The sequence below is a fragment of the Theobroma cacao genome, chromosome 9, assembly GCF_000208745.1.
Source record: "Theobroma cacao cultivar B97-61/B2 chromosome 9, Criollo_cocoa_genome_V2, whole genome shotgun sequence".
NCBI lineage: Eukaryota > Viridiplantae > Streptophyta > Magnoliopsida > Malvales > Malvaceae > Theobroma > Theobroma cacao.
In genome coordinates this window covers 38,406,298-38,422,327 of record NC_030858.1, presented here as the reverse complement: position 1 = coordinate 38,422,327, position 16,030 = coordinate 38,406,298, and the positions used below count along the sequence as shown (strand labels likewise).

Genomic DNA, 16,030 nt, shown 5'->3' with positions numbered 1-16,030 from the left:
GTTTCTAGTTTTTAGTCACTTAATTGCTACGTTTTAATTTTGGGAGAAAAATTCATTAATTAATTAATTTTATTTTGCACCTGGTTGGTTTGCGTTGGTTTGGTTTGGTTTGCATATAAATGCCACAAAGTTAAACCGGCGAAAAACGGGGCTGAGTCAACATCTCCTCTCTTCCTTCTTTCCCATCTCCTTTCCTTGCCTTGCCTTGTTTCGCCCTTCTCCCGTCTCCCGTCTCCCTCTGTCATTTTCATTTATATTACTTTTGTACATTTCTGTTTTGAAATACAGCTCATTCCTTATAACACCGACGGATTTATATGTAACTGTCTCTGTTTCCCAGATTTCCTTCTTTTCGGACTCGCTTACTCTTAAGGTTTCTTTCTCTCTCTCTCTGGCTCTCATCTTTCCTTTATAGCAGCAGATCTAGGGTTCTTTCATGCTCTATTTCGATACTAATTTTTTGTTTTATCTCTTTCTTTGTTTCGCGCCTCCTCCTCCCTCCGGTTCAGCTTCGATTTGCGCGAAATTTGAAGCGCCAGTGAGGTAGGAGGAGTTCTTGTTCGTGATTTCTATACGTATAGTGTACTTATATGTGATCCAGAACCGTGGGAGATTACGTAGATCCGGATCACGAGTAAAACAAAACAAAAATGAGTGAGAACCGCAAGTTTCAGCTCGGGACAGTAGGTGCTTTGAGTTTATCGGTGGTCTCCTCGGTGTCCATTGTTATATGCAACAAGGCTCTTATCAGCACTCTCGGTTTCACCTTTGGTGAGTTTGAATTAACCTCTTCTTTATCTTTATCACTTAAATCTCTGATTGCTTCCACTGCAATTTGCTGGATTCATTTTTGGTTATGGATTAGCTAGCGCTGCGTTATTGCTTCTGATCCGTCAGCAGAATTGGGAACTTTGCTATTCCGGACTTCTGTTCTCTAGAGTTTTGGATTTAGGATGCCTTCAAAAAAACTTTTCGTTTTTCTTTATTTTCCTTCTTGTTTGATTTATACTATCAAATTTGCGATCCGATCACTATACTGGAGATGGTTTTTTGTTTTGAACTGGAAAATTTAAGATGCTTGTGTGATTACGTATTCTAAGTGGAATTGTCACGACACGTGGTTGTCCCAAAATTATAAGTTGAAAAGACTGTCAATTGCTATCTTGTTTGCTAATGCAGAAGTGATGAATTGATCTACCTCTCTACATATAAGACATTAGATGGCAGACACGGCTTCACTGTGTGCTCTGGAAATATCAATCCCTTGAAAAGAAAGTTAGGAGATGTAATACATGTGGTTAATTTGAAAAAGCATCATCAGAATTCCTCATCTTTGCTTTCATGCTATTACTTAATCCTTTATGCTAATTTATGGCCTGGGTTCTGCAGCCACAACTTTGACAAGCTGGCATCTCCTGGTCACATTTTGTTCTCTTCATGTGGCCTTATGGATGAAATTGTTTGAGCACAAGCCTTTTGATGCAAGAGCTGTCATGGGATTTGGTATATTAAATGGGATATCCATTGGGCTTTTGAATCTTAGTTTGGGTTTCAATTCTGTTGGTTTTTACCAGGTAAAGTTCTATTTTCCTGTCCTTATCATCCTGAATCATATATAAGTCATGTCCAAGTTTTGCCTGATTCCATCATAATTCATACAGAATGATACATTGTGCTTACAGCATATTGTGATATAAAATCTGTTTGTTCCATGTATATCCAGTTCAAAGTTTAGCCCTTCTTAACAAGCATATTAGGAGCATCAGTTTCTGAAATTCTGTGTCCTGTTGTTTTATATTTAGATGACAAAACTGGCAATTATTCCCTGCACTGTTCTTTTGGAGACCCTTTTCTTCAGGAAGAGATTCAGGTCAGTTATGAGTATGCTTCTTTCTTCGTATGACTGATGTTCTTTCATGTTGTTATGATTTTGGCCTCTTACAACTGCGGTTTTTTGGAGATAAACCTAAGAAATAGAATTTTTTTAGAGGGCTAGAGATTGCATTGATTGGCTTTGGGGCCATTTTCTGGTGCTGACAAGCTCGCAAACAAGGATTGAAAACCTTGATTGTGAATGTTTTATTCTAAATGCTAAAGGGTAGGATAAAATCCTAATTCCTCTTATCAACAGAGGATGATAAGGACCTCTATGGACACTCAAATTTCTAGTTCGGGGTTACATTATTCATCTGCTATAATCCAAAATTTATTTCTTGGATTCTACTATTTCTAAAGTCCTCTCAGTTGAAGAAATCTGCACGTGTTTGGTTTTGTAATTTGCTTTTGGTTTTAAGTTTTATTTGCAGCTATACTGCTATTATCTTGTAGTAATAAATTATTGGTTTTGGCTGAATTTTGATACATTTATATGCTTTTGCAGTAGGAATATCCAGCTTTCACTGGCCATTCTTCTTTTGGGTGTTGGAATTGCGACTGTGACTGATCTTCAGCTCAATCTCCTGGGTTCTGTCCTTTCTCTTCTGGCTGTTATTACTACGTGCGTAGCTCAAATTGTATCCTTGGCTGGAGTGATATTTGCTATCTCATTTCGTGTTTATTTCTGTCATTTGTTTCTATGTTTAGGAACAACAATTGAATTGTTAGTTTGTGCTGTAGGAAGAGGTTTTTCATGCTCTATTGAAATTCTTTTGGTTGTATAAATTCTTAACCCATTCCTCTCAGATGACTAATACCATTCAGAAGAAGTTCAAAGTATCTTCCACCCAACTTCTCTACCAGTCTTGCCCTTATCAGGCGATAACTTTGTTTATCATTGGCCCATTTCTGGATGGGCTTTTGACTAACCAGAATGTTTTTGCTTTCAAGTATACTCCTCAAGTGCTGGTAAGAATGGAATCATTGCTAAAATGAAAAGAAAAGAGAGAAAATATGATACTATAATTTTCTTGGATTTCTTTTCTTCTGATTGTTTCCCTATGGAATTTTTATTGCAGTTCTTCATTGTTCTGTCCTGCCTGATATCTGTCTCTGTCAACTTCAGTACATTTCTGGTAATTGGAAAGACATCCCCGGTCACCTATCAGGTCCTAGGACATCTGAAAACATGCCTTGTTTTGGCGTTTGGTTATGTTCTGCTTCGTGATCCATTTAGTTGGCGTAACATTTTGGGGATCTTGATTGCTGTACTCGGAATGGTCCTTTATTCATATTATTGTACTAGTGAGACCCAGCAGCAGAAGGCTAGTGAAGCATCAGCACAATTGCCACAGGTAGTTGTTTGTGTTGCTCTGTGTGTGGTTTTAGTGTTCTGTTGTACCAAATTTGTTATACGTGACCCTTTTTCTTATGATAAACTTGGAAGATTTGCTAACCTTCCTCTTTCTTGAATGGATGCAGGTAAAGGAAAGTGAATCTGATCCTCTGATTAGCGTGGAGAATGGAAGTGGGATCTTGAGTGATGGTGTTGGTCCAAAAGCTCCTGTATGGAGTTCAAACAAAGACCTGCATGCATAAAATGATGGTAATGTTAAAGTCATTGGTCCTAGATGGAAAACGTAGTAATGAAAACTGTTCCGGCGATGAAGATGTTGCTGGTAAGGGTGGGCTAAGTGTTGTGCAGCAACGGATGGGGTAATTTGGAGATGAAAACTTATATAGAATATTAGCTTGGAAAGTGGAAGGAAATGCCTAATGATATACCAGTTTTGGTTATTGGTAGTGGAATCAGGAATTTAGGATTCAGGCGTGGGGAATGGAATTGCATACCAGAATTTGATTTGTTACATGTATAATGGTCCTAGACACCGAACAATTTTTCCTAGCAGTTGTTTCTGGTTAAAAATATTCTATATTTTTGAAGCAATTAAGGCGTATTTTATTGATATTCAGAATGTACCTTCCTTTCATTAAGGCGTCCCTGCTTTTGAAGTATCCAAAGGGGAAATGAGTTACTATTTTTATTTGTGGGCTCAGTGAATTAGGCAACTACTAGTAATAAATTCAGGGCAAGTACCCATATTACGAATATGACGTCTGGATTGCATTTCGGTACTTTAGAATAACAAAAACAGAAGACAACGGTGCATTCGGTCTCGGTGATCGGTGCATCCTAATCTATCCAGCGAGCCAGCCGAGTCCTTTGGAAGGACTCTATTTATATATGGACTGAAAACAAGCGCAAAATAGTATTTTGAGATTGAAGATATTATTACATCGTCATAGATGGCTGTAAGAGTTGCGACCCAAGTACTGACCAGAAATATTCAAAGGTCAGGAGCAGGAGTTGTAAAGTTAAACCATATGCATTTGCATGTCCGCCAACTTGAGACGTTAACGCTCCCTGACCTCCCCTATGACTATCACGAACTGGAGCCAGTCTTCAGCACAGAGATAATGGAGCTTCATCACCAAAAGCACCACCAGACGTACATCACCAACTTCAACAGAGCTCAGGAGCAGCTCCGCCATGCCATGTCCAAGGCCGACTCTACCACCGTTGTTAAGCTCCAAAGTTCCATCAAATTCAATGGCGGAGGTGCCTTTTTCTCTTCTATCCCTTTTTCTGTATGTGCATGTGTAGTGGGTTCTTTTAGTAGGAAGAGAAGACATATTATAACGAGTGAATCGAAATGCGTTAGAGGTTGGCAGAGAATAAGACTGAAACAATCCTTAAAGTGTAAGCGCTTTGGTGGTAAGTGGTGAAAAATAAGAAAAATTGGAGCAAGGCGTGGATTACAACGAATGGGAAAGGCTGAATAGAAAGAATGTTTGAGGAGCCTCGAGAGAGCTTTTAATATAATCTCTGTTGAGTTTCTAATGATTTCTGATTGTTTTTCAACTTCTAAGATTCTCATATTTATACTAATCAGGAGCACCTTCATAAAAGTAGTTGGGAGAACACGTTTAATCATAGGAGAATATGTTTGTCATGGAAGAGTAGTTAAAAACAGTTTATGAGATATTAAAAAAATAATAATTTAGTTGAGAAGTTGGCATAAGTTTTAGATAAAAGAATAATGATACATCACGTGTATTCTTAAGAAAGAAAGGTTAAAAGAAAGTCCTCTTAACTAATTCTGTATCTGAACCATCAAGTAAAACTCTCTAAAACATTCAAAATGTGAAGATAACTCATGAACTCTGTCACTAATTTTGAGTTTTTTTCACTTTTCCGTACAAACAACAGTGTCTTGCTTGTTCTTGAGTATTTTCGCATTGGAATACTCTTGTGAGCTCTTACGCTGGGAACACCCTTGAGCACTTCCAAGCTGGGAACACCTTTGAGAGCTTCCATGCTTGGAACACCTTGGGCGCTTTTGTGTTTGGAACACCTTGGGCGCTTCTCTTCTTGGAACACTTCTGAGCGCTATCACATTTGGAACACCCTTGAGCACTTCCATATTTGGAACACCTGCTTCGGTGCTTGTAACACCTTCTGTGATTCTGCGCTTGGAATACTCTTGGGCATTTCTGCACTTGAAACACCCTTGGGTGCTTCCGCACTTGAAACACCCTTAAGTCTTCTCTCTCATTTTCTTGAATGTCATATAAATCACTCGATTTTCTGGAAGACTCTTGCCCCTGTCACCGTGAGTCTAATTCTAATCCATTTATTCATTCAGTCATTATATACGTTTATGTTCTTCCTGAAGCAAAACCAAAAACACATAAAACTATGGCAGAAAGCAGGTGGTGAGCCTCTGGCAGGGGCGCTCGGGAAGGTTATTCACACGCAGTTTGGTTCTCTGGAACGGTTGATTGACAAAATCAATAAGGAAGGTGCTGCTTTGCAAGGCTCTGGCTGGGTGGTCAGTTTTAAATTCTTTACTTCTTCTTCTTACTTCTTTCCAAGTTTTATTGAGTTAACCTTTGCTTTGGAGCGTTGACAACTACGTCTACCTTGGATTCAATCACAGTGGCTTGCTCTTGATAAAGAAAATGAACTCAAGAAGCTTTCCATTGAAACCACCGCAAAACAGGTACAATTTGCGACTCAATTCTGCTACTTGCAAAATATTCTCAAATATTGATCTCTACCTTCCAGTTGTTGTATGTTAATTGATGTGCAGCTGCAACATATACAAGGGGCCTTGAATATGGAACTTTTTGCAGGATCCACTCGTGACCAAAGGATCCAGCTTTAGTTCCTTTGTTGGGGGTTGACGTCTGGGAGCATGCATACTACTTACAGGTGCATCTTCCTATCCTTCACATTTGATCTGCATCTGCTTATATATGACTCCTGAGTCCTGACAGCCAAGAATCTGGTTGGTTGATCCATTGTGCTACACGTACAGTTTTTCTTTTTAAAGTGCCTTATCAGATGAAATCCAGGGAATTTTCTGGAACTAAAATTTAATGTGAAACTTCTGTCAGCTGCCAAGAATTAAATCCCCCTGTAAATTGTTAAAATCGTCTCAATGGTTCTTTAATTTATCTATACTTAACCGTTGAACTATATGCCCTTGATGCAGTATAAAAATGTGAGAGCAAACTATCTGGCAAACATATGGAAGGTCATTAACTGGGAGTATGCGAGTGAGATGTACGACAAAGAGTGTTCCTGAGGCATCACACTTGGTTCCTTGAGTAAGTTTTAGGTTGTCGGATACGTTCTCTGTCCATTTTTTGTGTGCCAAAACGAAATCATAACCCAAATTTATAAATGAAATGAATCAATGATTGTGCATGCATTCAGAATTAGATTATGAAGCTGCAATGACGCTCCTAAAAAAAGTTTTAATAAATTGTTCTCTTTGATTCTAATAGTGATTAGTCATGTACTTAACAACTGAATTTTGCTCCTGTTTGCGGAATAAAAGTGCGGAAGCTGACTATCTGGAAAACATGTGGATGGCAATGAACGAGGAGTATGCTAGTGCATGGAATGTACATAAGAGGGTGTTGTTCCTTGAGTAAGTATGATGCTACCAATACTGGTTGCAGAGATTGTCCAGTTCAGTGTAAAAATAATAATAGTCTGGGTTAGAAGAAGAATCCAAAGTTTTTAAATTAAATCACTCTCTCTTGATGATACATCTCGGTCCCAAAATTTTGCAGACTCGAAGCTTTTCTTTCCCTTTTCCTTTTCCTCTCTCTTTGATATGTTTGACTGCTTAACTGCGATGGAACAGGGGATTAATCTTGCTCCCCTCCCCTACCATTTCATGGTTGCCCAACCAGCTGTTGTTTAATGACCATTGAATATTACTGAGCATTTGCAAGGTCATGTGTTACCTATGTCACTGTCCCCAGATCGACATCCCACCCCCCATACCATTCTGAACGCGCAGGTTCATTGGCATTATGCTTCGTCCGCTTCCGCCCGCCCGGCCCCATAGCGGCCTGGTTCCCTGCTCCAGGGAGCAACAGCGTAACAATTGCAGACACCAGCTTCCCCATCTTGCTTGTCTACTCTGGAGGCTTTTCTGCTACCTCAGGCTGCTGCATAATCATCCTATCTATTTATGCAGACAAAATCACAGATGGAATTAACAATGAAAAATAACACCTGGAATTAATAATGAATATTAGAGGTGAAATAAAATCATAGCAATAATAATATTCATGCATTAAAATTAAATGCTGTAGTTGATCATTTATTTATATGTGTATGTATGTATGATTCTCAGTACATTGAATTTCAAGAATAAAGGTATTACTTAATATGATATTTTTAATTAAAGTCATTTGTTAACAAAACTTATATAAAAAAGATTCATCATAATTAATTACTTAAAATGAGCTCAACCGTACTAGTGAATAATGGTAGGTTAGATAAAGGTCTTAAATTTAAACTTAGATTTTCTTTTATTAAAAAGTAAGAATAAATTAATTTAATAAAATCAATAATTATTAGTAAATGTACAAATTATTTATAATTAAAGATATTAAAATAAGATACAATATCCAGATACTCATACCTTACCCGAATTCAAAAAGAAGAACAAATTCTGTGTCCAAATGGATATCCAAACCTTATATAGTCGGGTTACATCAGATACGAATATCCGAAAATTAAATATCTATCGGCAATAAATAGGGGAACGGACCCGGGTAAAGCCCGAAACCGGGAGTAACCCTAAACGGAAGAGAACGGACTCTATAAATAACCATGGACTGTTTCAATCTTAGTCAACCCGCGGCAAAAACCCTAGGAGAGGCAGGGAGGCGCCACGGTCAGATTCATCGAATCCGGGCCCTAGGGGTCTCACTTCAACTTTCAAGATGGTAAGATACGTGTCTCTCTCTCTGCTTCGTTTTTCTGTTGTTTTGCTTATATTCAGAAACTAGTATATATCTGCATTTTGAGATATGGTTGTGTTTTCATGACAGACTTTCAAGCGAAGGAATGGCGGGAGAAACAAGCACGGCCGTGGCCATGTCAAGTTCATTCGCTGCTCCAACTGCGGCAAATGCTGCCCCAAGGTTTTTTTATTTTTATTTTTTGAAAAGAAAACAAAGGGAAAAACTTTTGTAGCAATAGTATGAATTGTAGGCGTTTCTAGTCAGAAACTGTTGAAGCTAGCATTATCTTGGTAGATGGTGCTTCAACTTTTGCCTGTCTTCAGTTTTATGCCTGCGTAGGAAGAGAATTGTCAACAATGCACAAACTTAGTCCTTTACCATTAAGTTTTGCTGCTTCCGATCAATGATAGAGAGCTTAAATTCAGTTGTTACTTTATGTTTTCTACTTTCCCTCTGTTTCATATTATTGGTTTCTTTGCTTCCTGAAGAAATTGTATAGACAAAGCACAAATTTTCAATTTTTTGGTTGAATGTGCTTAGACCCTCAAGACAAGAAAAGATATTTACCGTCCTTTGAGCAATCCTTTACTTTTATGTTTTTTACTTCCTAAATTGAGAAAATGAATTGAAAACGGTAGCTTTTTATTTCATTTGTTTTTCAATATTAAGATATTTACATGGATCACTAGCTACCCCTTTTTGCTTTGTTGAATATATTGTTTGGCATTGGTGTCAAAGGACAAGGCTATCAAGAGGTTTTTGGTGAGGAACATTGTTGAGCAAGCTGCAGTTAGAGATGTTCAGGAAGCTTGTGTCTATGAAAGTAATAACTCTTCTCTTTTTCGGAAAATGCCTTAAATTCAATGTTGATCATGACAGTTGTTACTAGTCATTGACGGAGGATTTGTTTTGCTTTGTCTATCTGAAGCTTACACTCTTCCCAAGCTTTATGCAAAGATGCAGTACTGTGTCTCATGTGCAATCCACTCTCACGTTGTGAGGGTCAGATCTCGCACTAATAGGAGAATTCGTGATCCACCACAGCGCTTTAGACGTCGGGTATTTTCGTTTAACTGCACCTTGCATTCGCTGTTTGGTTTATTGCTTTTTGTTTTCTTAGGTTTTGCTTGTTCAACTAGCAGAGTTTTAAGTGTTTTTCTTATTGACTGCATCATTTTTCAATTTTTTAATTGTTTGCTATGGTGGTTGAAAACCTGATGTAGCTGTTTTTGATATGCACGAGCATTTGTAGTTTTATTGATAGCGAGTTGTATCTAGAGTAGAGTATGTTGAAATTTAGTTTAGTTGCTGAGTGGTGATGGGATTACACCATTTAGCTTTCTGTCTTGATTTTTATGTGTTTTAAGGAAACTAAAACAATTAACGAAATTAGGCAATGATTCTTTTTGCTTTGAGAATTACTGTTCCATAGGAGTGAGATAAGCAAAATTTTTTAACCCTTGTCAAGCAATGTGAAGCATAGATAGGAGTGAAATACATGCTCAGATTTTTGAGTAATGATTTTTTCGACTAGATTCATGTGGTATTCATTTCTTCTATTTTATTTACATTTGGTATGTGGATTCTTCTGTTCCTTATTCTTCTCATGCGTCTCAGGAGGATCTGCCAAAAGCCGGTGCTCCTGGTCAGGCTGCACGAACTGCTGGAGCACCTGCTGCTGCTCGTACTTGAAGACCCGCCATATCCTGGCATGAGTGTAGAGGCATCAATCTGGGGGCGATTGCTGTTCACATCCCCCATTTTGCAGTTTATCAAATATTCTCTGAACTCTATATGACCTTTTAACTTTAGAATTATGTGGATTAGTGCTGTCATATGCATCAACAAACTGGAAACGTTGATAGCATAGTCTGAAAACCTGATGAACCTCATTGAGTTTATGCAGTAAATCTGTTATTTTCTAGTATGCATTTCCATGATTCTTTTACTTTCTGTTTAAATACCCCTCGGCTGATGTGCTGGCTCAGAAAAGATGATTAGGTGTTCTGGTGGTGGCCACAGCAGCTCTGAACCATCATTACGATTTCGTGAATCGATGCCAAAGCCTTGGGTGCCTTGGGTTCTTGGGATGAATGACCCACCGATTCATAGAAAAACCGTGTATTCTTTCCACCACTTCTCATGCAAGGAAAAATGGGACTAATGTAAACAATTTCCCCTCCACCGCCATTGGCTGACTCGTCTGATCTATTTGCAGCAAGTACCAGAAGGCTTATTGTTTAAATTATTACTCGAATAAGAAGAAAATAAATTGCCTCCCACAGCATCTGTCAACTGCCAGCAGTTGAACACCATCAATAAATGATGATAATAATCAATTGGCATACGCCGAAACGATGAAAGAAGAAAAGAGAAAGCAAGGGAGACGACGACGTGCATATAAAGAAAAATACTAAAACTAGGACCGCTAGTTGAGAGTAGAGACGTCATCATCAGTGTCTTATACAGGCAACCAAGGGCTGTAGGCCGTAGCAATTTTAGCAATGCCCCAACCTCTGCTCAGGTATTTTCTGCAATAGTTTAGCGTGGCCCATTCGGCCAGCTTTTCTTGGGTTAATTAAAAATTGTCCTGTTGTGTCTCGCTGGCTTTGAGTCGCGTGGCGTGGCGTGGCGTGGCGTTGCTCCAGGGCCTTGGCTACGTGTTTGTGACTTGTGAGTTGGGGAGAGAGGAACACGAAGACGAAGGAAAACGCAAGACAAGACGCAGAGAGAGAAGTTGGTTTGGCTTTTTTAGATTGATTTTTGTCCGGGCAGGACAGGGCAGGGTAGGGGGTCAATAAAGATACTAAGCCAGTTCATATTGGTTATGATTTTGATCTTCATCATTTTTCTCTTTATCTGTTCGAAAACAGAAAAACCCCATTACTCTGCCGTTTCTGTTTCCATCATCAAGCCAAGCGCAAGCGCTAACAAGTAACAGCAAAATTTCCCCTTCACGTGCCCCTACCCATCCATTCACTTTCTTTCTTTATTCTGCTTCTCCCTCTCTCTCTCGCCTTCTTCCACCAGTCATCACAACACAATAAAGAAATGATCTTTTGACACCGCTAATTCTCCAGTTCCTTAACGGTGTTGTTTCTTGCATCCATTGCCGTTGTCTTGTTGTCCAACACTTTGGTTAATCAAGAAAAGAATGGGTGATCTTCGCGTTTGTTATCCCAACGGTGACATTTCAAGGGAGGATCGCCTATGCCCCTCACCCTTCCCTTCGCCTCCGTTTTCCTTGTCGTTGTCGAATCCTGGTCAGCCCTGTTCGATTGCGAGAGATAGTTGGGACAGCGCAGAGGAAACCGCTCGTCGTATAGTTTGGAGTGTACAACCAACTTTGGACGCTGACAGAAAGCGGAAAGAGATTGTCGAGTACGTTCAACGACTTATTCAAGATGGTCTTGGGTACCAGGTCTTTCTTCACTCCTACATATATTATGTATATAGGTTGTTCTGTTCTTTTCTTTTCTTTTGTGGAATTATTACATTTCTGGGTTTTATGTAAGGCAAGGTGGTTGTGCTATATATATTCCTTCGTAACTTCTTGAGGTTTCATATAATGTTGGTTTTTCGCACTTCTTTTGTGGAACACTTGAGTCGTCTTCTTAATTCTCAATTTTGCAGGTCTTCCCATATGGCTCAGTTCCGCTCAAGACATACTTACCGGATGGAGATATTGACTTAACCACGCTCAGCAGTCCAGCTATTGAGGATACTTTGGTGTCTGATGTTCATGCTATTCTCAGGGGCGAAGAGCACAATCAAAAAGCTCCCTACAGAGTTAAGGATGTTCATTGCATTGATGCTGAGGTTTATACCACCTTCAAGCCTTAATTTTGCAAGTCTAGTCTGATCCAGTTAACTTCTTTTGGACTTCTGTAGAGGAATGAATCAACCTGTGGTATTGAACTTAAGCAAAGTCTATATGATATGTGCATTCACTTTTAAGAATTTGTGTCCAGGCAATTTTGTTTTCTTACATGCCTTTTTTTTTTTGTGTAGCAATTTTGAATTGATTTTTACTTCGTAACCATTTAGTAGAAGCTGTACATACCGCTCAAATGAGCATTTGCTAGAGCAATTGTCAACTGTAGTATTTCAATTAGAGTGCAATATTCTCATGGTGTATCTTTCTCTAAATTGAGAAGTCGGATGGTAGTTGCATGCGTTTGTTTTCCTTTTCTGATGAAAGCAAATTTCTTCATATATTTTCCTTGAATTGCTGGTTTCAGGTTAAGCTTGTGAAGTGCCTTGTGCAAGATATTGTTGTAGATATTTCCTTCAATCAGTTGGGAGGGCTTTGTACACTGTGTTTTCTTGAACAGGTTTGGCATGCCGGTTTTGCACATTCATGATCATACATGGTTTTTCAGTCATTTTAGATTCCTTATAGAAATCATTTATGTTCTGAGTAAAACATTTTGAATATGTATGTATTTCTCATATAACTTATTTTGCAGATTGATCGTCTTGTTGGTAAAGATCATCTCTTTAAGCGCAGCATTATCCTCATAAAAGCTTGGTGTTATTATGAAAGTCGTATACTTGGTGCCCATCATGGCTTGATTTCTACATATGCTTTAGAAACACTGGTCCTATATATATTTCATCTATTTCACTCTTCTTTAAATGGCCCTATAGCAGTAAGTATCGTTTAGGAATTAATATTGATTTGTGCATATAATGCACCATTAATTTTAAACCACTGAATGTTATTGCATCTTACACAGGTTCTCTACAGATTTTTGGATTACTTCAGCAAATTTGATTGGGAGAATTATTGTATCAGCTTAAATGGACCAGTTTGCAAATCTTCCCTGCCTGATATAGTGGGTAAGAATTACTCCTCTGTCTTTATGAGGTGGACAGCTTGGTAGCTGCTCGACTGATTCATTTATCTGCCTCTCTTTGCAGCTGAGGTTCCCGAAAATGTGGGGAATAATCCACTTTTGAGCGAAGAATTTCTGAGAAAGTGCATCAACATGTTTTCTGTTCCATCAAAGGGGGTTGAGACAAACTCGCGGTTATTTCCTCTGAAGCATCTTAATATAATTGATCCACTAAAAGAAAACAACAACCTTGGGCGCAGTGTTAACAGAGGTATTTGGCTGTTTCTTTGTAGTGAAATAGGCTTCTATTAAAGCCTTAAAATTATGGATAGGCATATGCTTTTTGCTGTTCCTCATGCACTTGTGATCAGAATCTTGAGTTTGTTGCAGGTAACTACTATAGAATTCGTAGTGCTTTCAAATATGGGGCTCACAAGCTTGAGCAGATCCTTATTTTACCAAGAGAAAGAATACCGGATGAGCTTGTTAAGTTTTTTGCAAACACTTTGGAAAGGCATGGAAGCAATCATTTGACTGGCATGCAAAATCTTCCATCGACTTCTGATGCTCGAGGTTATGACCATGTAATGCCATCACCATGTGCTAGTATGTGCTCAGGGAACTATTTGTTTGCAAAATCAATCAATGTTGGCTCTAGTAACAATAGGATGTCAGGATCTATAGCTGCTTCTGGATCCAGATACAAGTTGGGATGCCCATTCGATGTTTTAACCTCACAGGTAGTGCCAGAAAAAAAAAGCAATGTCAACAGAAATGCTGTTTCAGGACATTGTCACCCTGGGGATGCTAAGGAGTTTGTACTGTCTGGATTACTGGCAATGAAAAGTGAGAATGATTCATCTGATTCTTTTCCTCCTAGTAGCAACCTTGGTGCTTCACTTTCAGTGAAACCTCGCACTTGTAGACAAATGGGAATGGTTGAAATTGGTAACTCTTTTAAAAGTACGTTGACAGATTCTATTGCTGCTGATGACATGAGTTTTGCTCTAAAGCCTTATTCTAAGAATGACACTTTAGCTGCCAGCAATGTAGTTTGTAAAAGAGAGTTAGCTGGCATTTTTGGGGATTCTGAATCTTTAAAATCATTGTTGGACCTTACTGGGGATTATGATGGCCAGTTTTGGAGTTTGTTATATGGTCAATATTGCCATTTATTTTCTGTATCTAGTCCTGTGTCCCCCCATTTACAGAATGAAAATCATTGGGAAACTATCGAACAATCCATACCCTTAAAACAGGATCTTTATTCTCAGAGGGACTCAAATGGGATTTTGGGATCACAATTTTGTTTTTCGAAGCCTCCTGTTGCAGTTCATACTGCTTTGGATTCAGAGGATAAGAAGAAACGAGGAACAGGAACATATATTCCCAGCATTGTATGTTTATTTGAGAACTGTTTTCATCTACCTTTGTTTAATTTTTGCATTTAGCAGCTATACCTGATTCCAAATGCTTAAAATTTTGCAGAAGTATCGTTCTAATCGGGAGAGGCACTCATCTGGGAGAGGAATCTTTCAGGCTTCAAGAGCCTACAGTCAGCTTCAGAGATATACTAATAATAAAGGCTCTGCTACTGTTCAACAAGAGATGGCTTTGTCTCAAGAAGGTAGCCATGAACTCTCACCAAAGGAGTACCCAGCTCTGGGCCCGGTGAAGTTTGGACCACCCAATACTCATCCACCTTACCCATCCGTTTGGGGTTTATGTGCTGCCAGTGGTTTAAATTGCCCACCTGAGAGATTTGAATCCGAGTCTTCTAGCCTTGAATTACAGAGCACAAACATGCCAGAAGACAATGCATTGCCAGATCCTTGCACTTGTGGCTCCACACCAAGTGTTATGATACCAGCAGCACAAAGTGCTAAGCCTGTTCTTGAAAGTAATCAAGAAAGGTAATAGAATTTTCTATTAGAAAATGTTGCTACATCAAAGAATATATGTTCCAATATGGTGATGATTCAGTGTTTTTTCTCTTTCCCTCTTTTCTTCTCCAAATTTCTTGAAGGTTGTCCTCTAAATCTTTGCGGTTTGGGTTTCTAGTGATGCAGGGCTGTCATACCATCTGAAAAATGAACATGATTTTCCACCTCTGTCCCTCTGAAGGATAATCAGAACAGAAAATGTGAAGAATAGAAGACAGAAAGCATTAGCAGTAGATGCTAACATCTAAACCTTTAGGGAGACCCTTTTTTCCCCATTACTTCTTTCTCTTGTTGCCTCGGTTGTTTCCAAATTTCAATGTTAGCATGATACTCGAAACTGTATCTTGTTCTTGTACATTCGGTTCGTTTACTTCCATGTTGTTGGCTTCCATTGAAGGTGTACATAGTGAAGTAATGTTCACTTGGATTTGGTTTGGCATAGGTAGTAAAGTCCAATGGGAAATTTTGTTTGGACAATTTTTGGGAAATATAGAATTCTGCAGCTGTATTGGTCATACAATCTTGGAAGCTGCTATAGAGATTTGAGTCTTAAATATGTAAAATATCGACATTGTTTGATATTGTGAAAATAGAACCATGTTGATATGCCAATATGTACCTGTGCATACATCCATGTAGATTTTAGCTACTACTGCTATTAAAGGTAGAAAATTGGAAATGATGTATGCTAATGGCATTGATGAGTTTTACAGGGCATGAGAGGCAACAGTGTCTGATGTTTAGTGGATGACAGCCAGTGTATATGCCATTGTTTTTTGTGGTGGGCGTTTGTAAAATGAAAAAGTCCCAAGGACTCAACCAGTGGTCTAGTGGTAGGATGGTACCCTGCCACGGTACGGACCCGGGTTCGATTCCCGGGTGGTGCAATTTCGAGCTATGACGAATCTGGTGCCTCTTGTGATGGTAGGGTCTATCACTATTGTCTGATTCTTCGGATGAAATTGGTCACATCTGAGCTCGTTTTAATTATAAAATAAGTCGTCATATTTTAGCAGACTGATGATCACCCCATGAATTGAC

The 16,030-nt window shown here is 38.8% G+C and overlaps 4 protein-coding genes across 8 annotated transcripts; all 4 read left to right on the top strand.

Moving 5' to 3' along the window:
* Nucleotides 131-3,870, top strand: LOC18591085 (uncharacterized membrane protein At1g06890). Of its 2 annotated transcripts, none has more exons than XM_007017011.2 (8): nt 131-373; nt 510-771; nt 1,390-1,574; nt 1,803-1,870; nt 2,381-2,513; nt 2,683-2,844; nt 2,955-3,230; nt 3,358-3,870. In XM_007017011.2, exons 2-8 carry the CDS (start codon nt 651-653, stop codon nt 3,472-3,474), a joined length of 1,062 nt encoding a protein of 353 aa, XP_007017073.1. In that variant the 5' UTR covers nt 131-373; nt 510-650; the 3' UTR covers nt 3,475-3,870. The 2 variants fall into 2 exon arrangements, with proteins under 2 accessions (XP_007017073.1, XP_017982840.1); XM_018127351.1 differs by lacking the exon at nt 131-373 and adding an exon at nt 1,180-1,285.
* Nucleotides 5,157-6,351, top strand: LOC18591084. Of its 3 annotated transcripts, XM_018127352.1 has the most exons (3): nt 5,157-5,768; nt 5,877-5,939; nt 6,005-6,351. In XM_018127352.1, exons 1-3 carry the CDS (start codon nt 5,253-5,255, stop codon nt 6,020-6,022), a joined length of 597 nt encoding a protein of 198 aa, XP_017982841.1. In that variant the 5' UTR covers nt 5,157-5,252; the 3' UTR covers nt 6,023-6,351. The 3 variants fall into 3 exon arrangements, with proteins under 3 accessions (XP_017982841.1, XP_017982842.1, XP_017982843.1); XM_018127353.1 differs by lacking the exon at nt 5,877-5,939 and having other exon boundaries at nt 6,073-6,351; XM_018127354.1 differs by lacking the exon at nt 5,877-5,939.
* LOC18591083 (40S ribosomal protein S26-3) lies at nt 8,079-10,139 on the top strand. Its single transcript, XM_007017008.2, has 5 exons — nt 8,079-8,190; nt 8,296-8,388; nt 8,947-9,031; nt 9,137-9,267; nt 9,826-10,139. The coding sequence occupies exons 1-5, from the start codon at nt 8,188-8,190 to the stop codon at nt 9,898-9,900; spliced, it is 387 nt and encodes a 128-aa protein (XP_007017070.1). The 5' UTR covers nt 8,079-8,187; the 3' UTR covers nt 9,901-10,139.
* Nucleotides 10,531-15,607, top strand: LOC18591082. 2 transcript variants are annotated; one of them, XM_007017006.2, is made up of 9 exons: nt 10,531-11,629; nt 11,842-12,027; nt 12,450-12,542; nt 12,678-12,860; nt 12,948-13,050; nt 13,132-13,317; nt 13,437-14,443; nt 14,535-14,959; nt 15,108-15,607. In XM_007017006.2, the coding sequence occupies exons 1-9, from the start codon at nt 11,363-11,365 to the stop codon at nt 15,166-15,168; spliced, it is 2,511 nt and encodes an 836-aa protein (XP_007017068.2). In that variant the 5' UTR covers nt 10,531-11,362; the 3' UTR covers nt 15,169-15,607. The 2 variants fall into 2 exon arrangements, with proteins under 2 accessions (XP_007017068.2, XP_017982839.1); XM_018127350.1 differs by lacking the exon at nt 10,531-11,629 and having other exon boundaries at nt 11,939-12,118.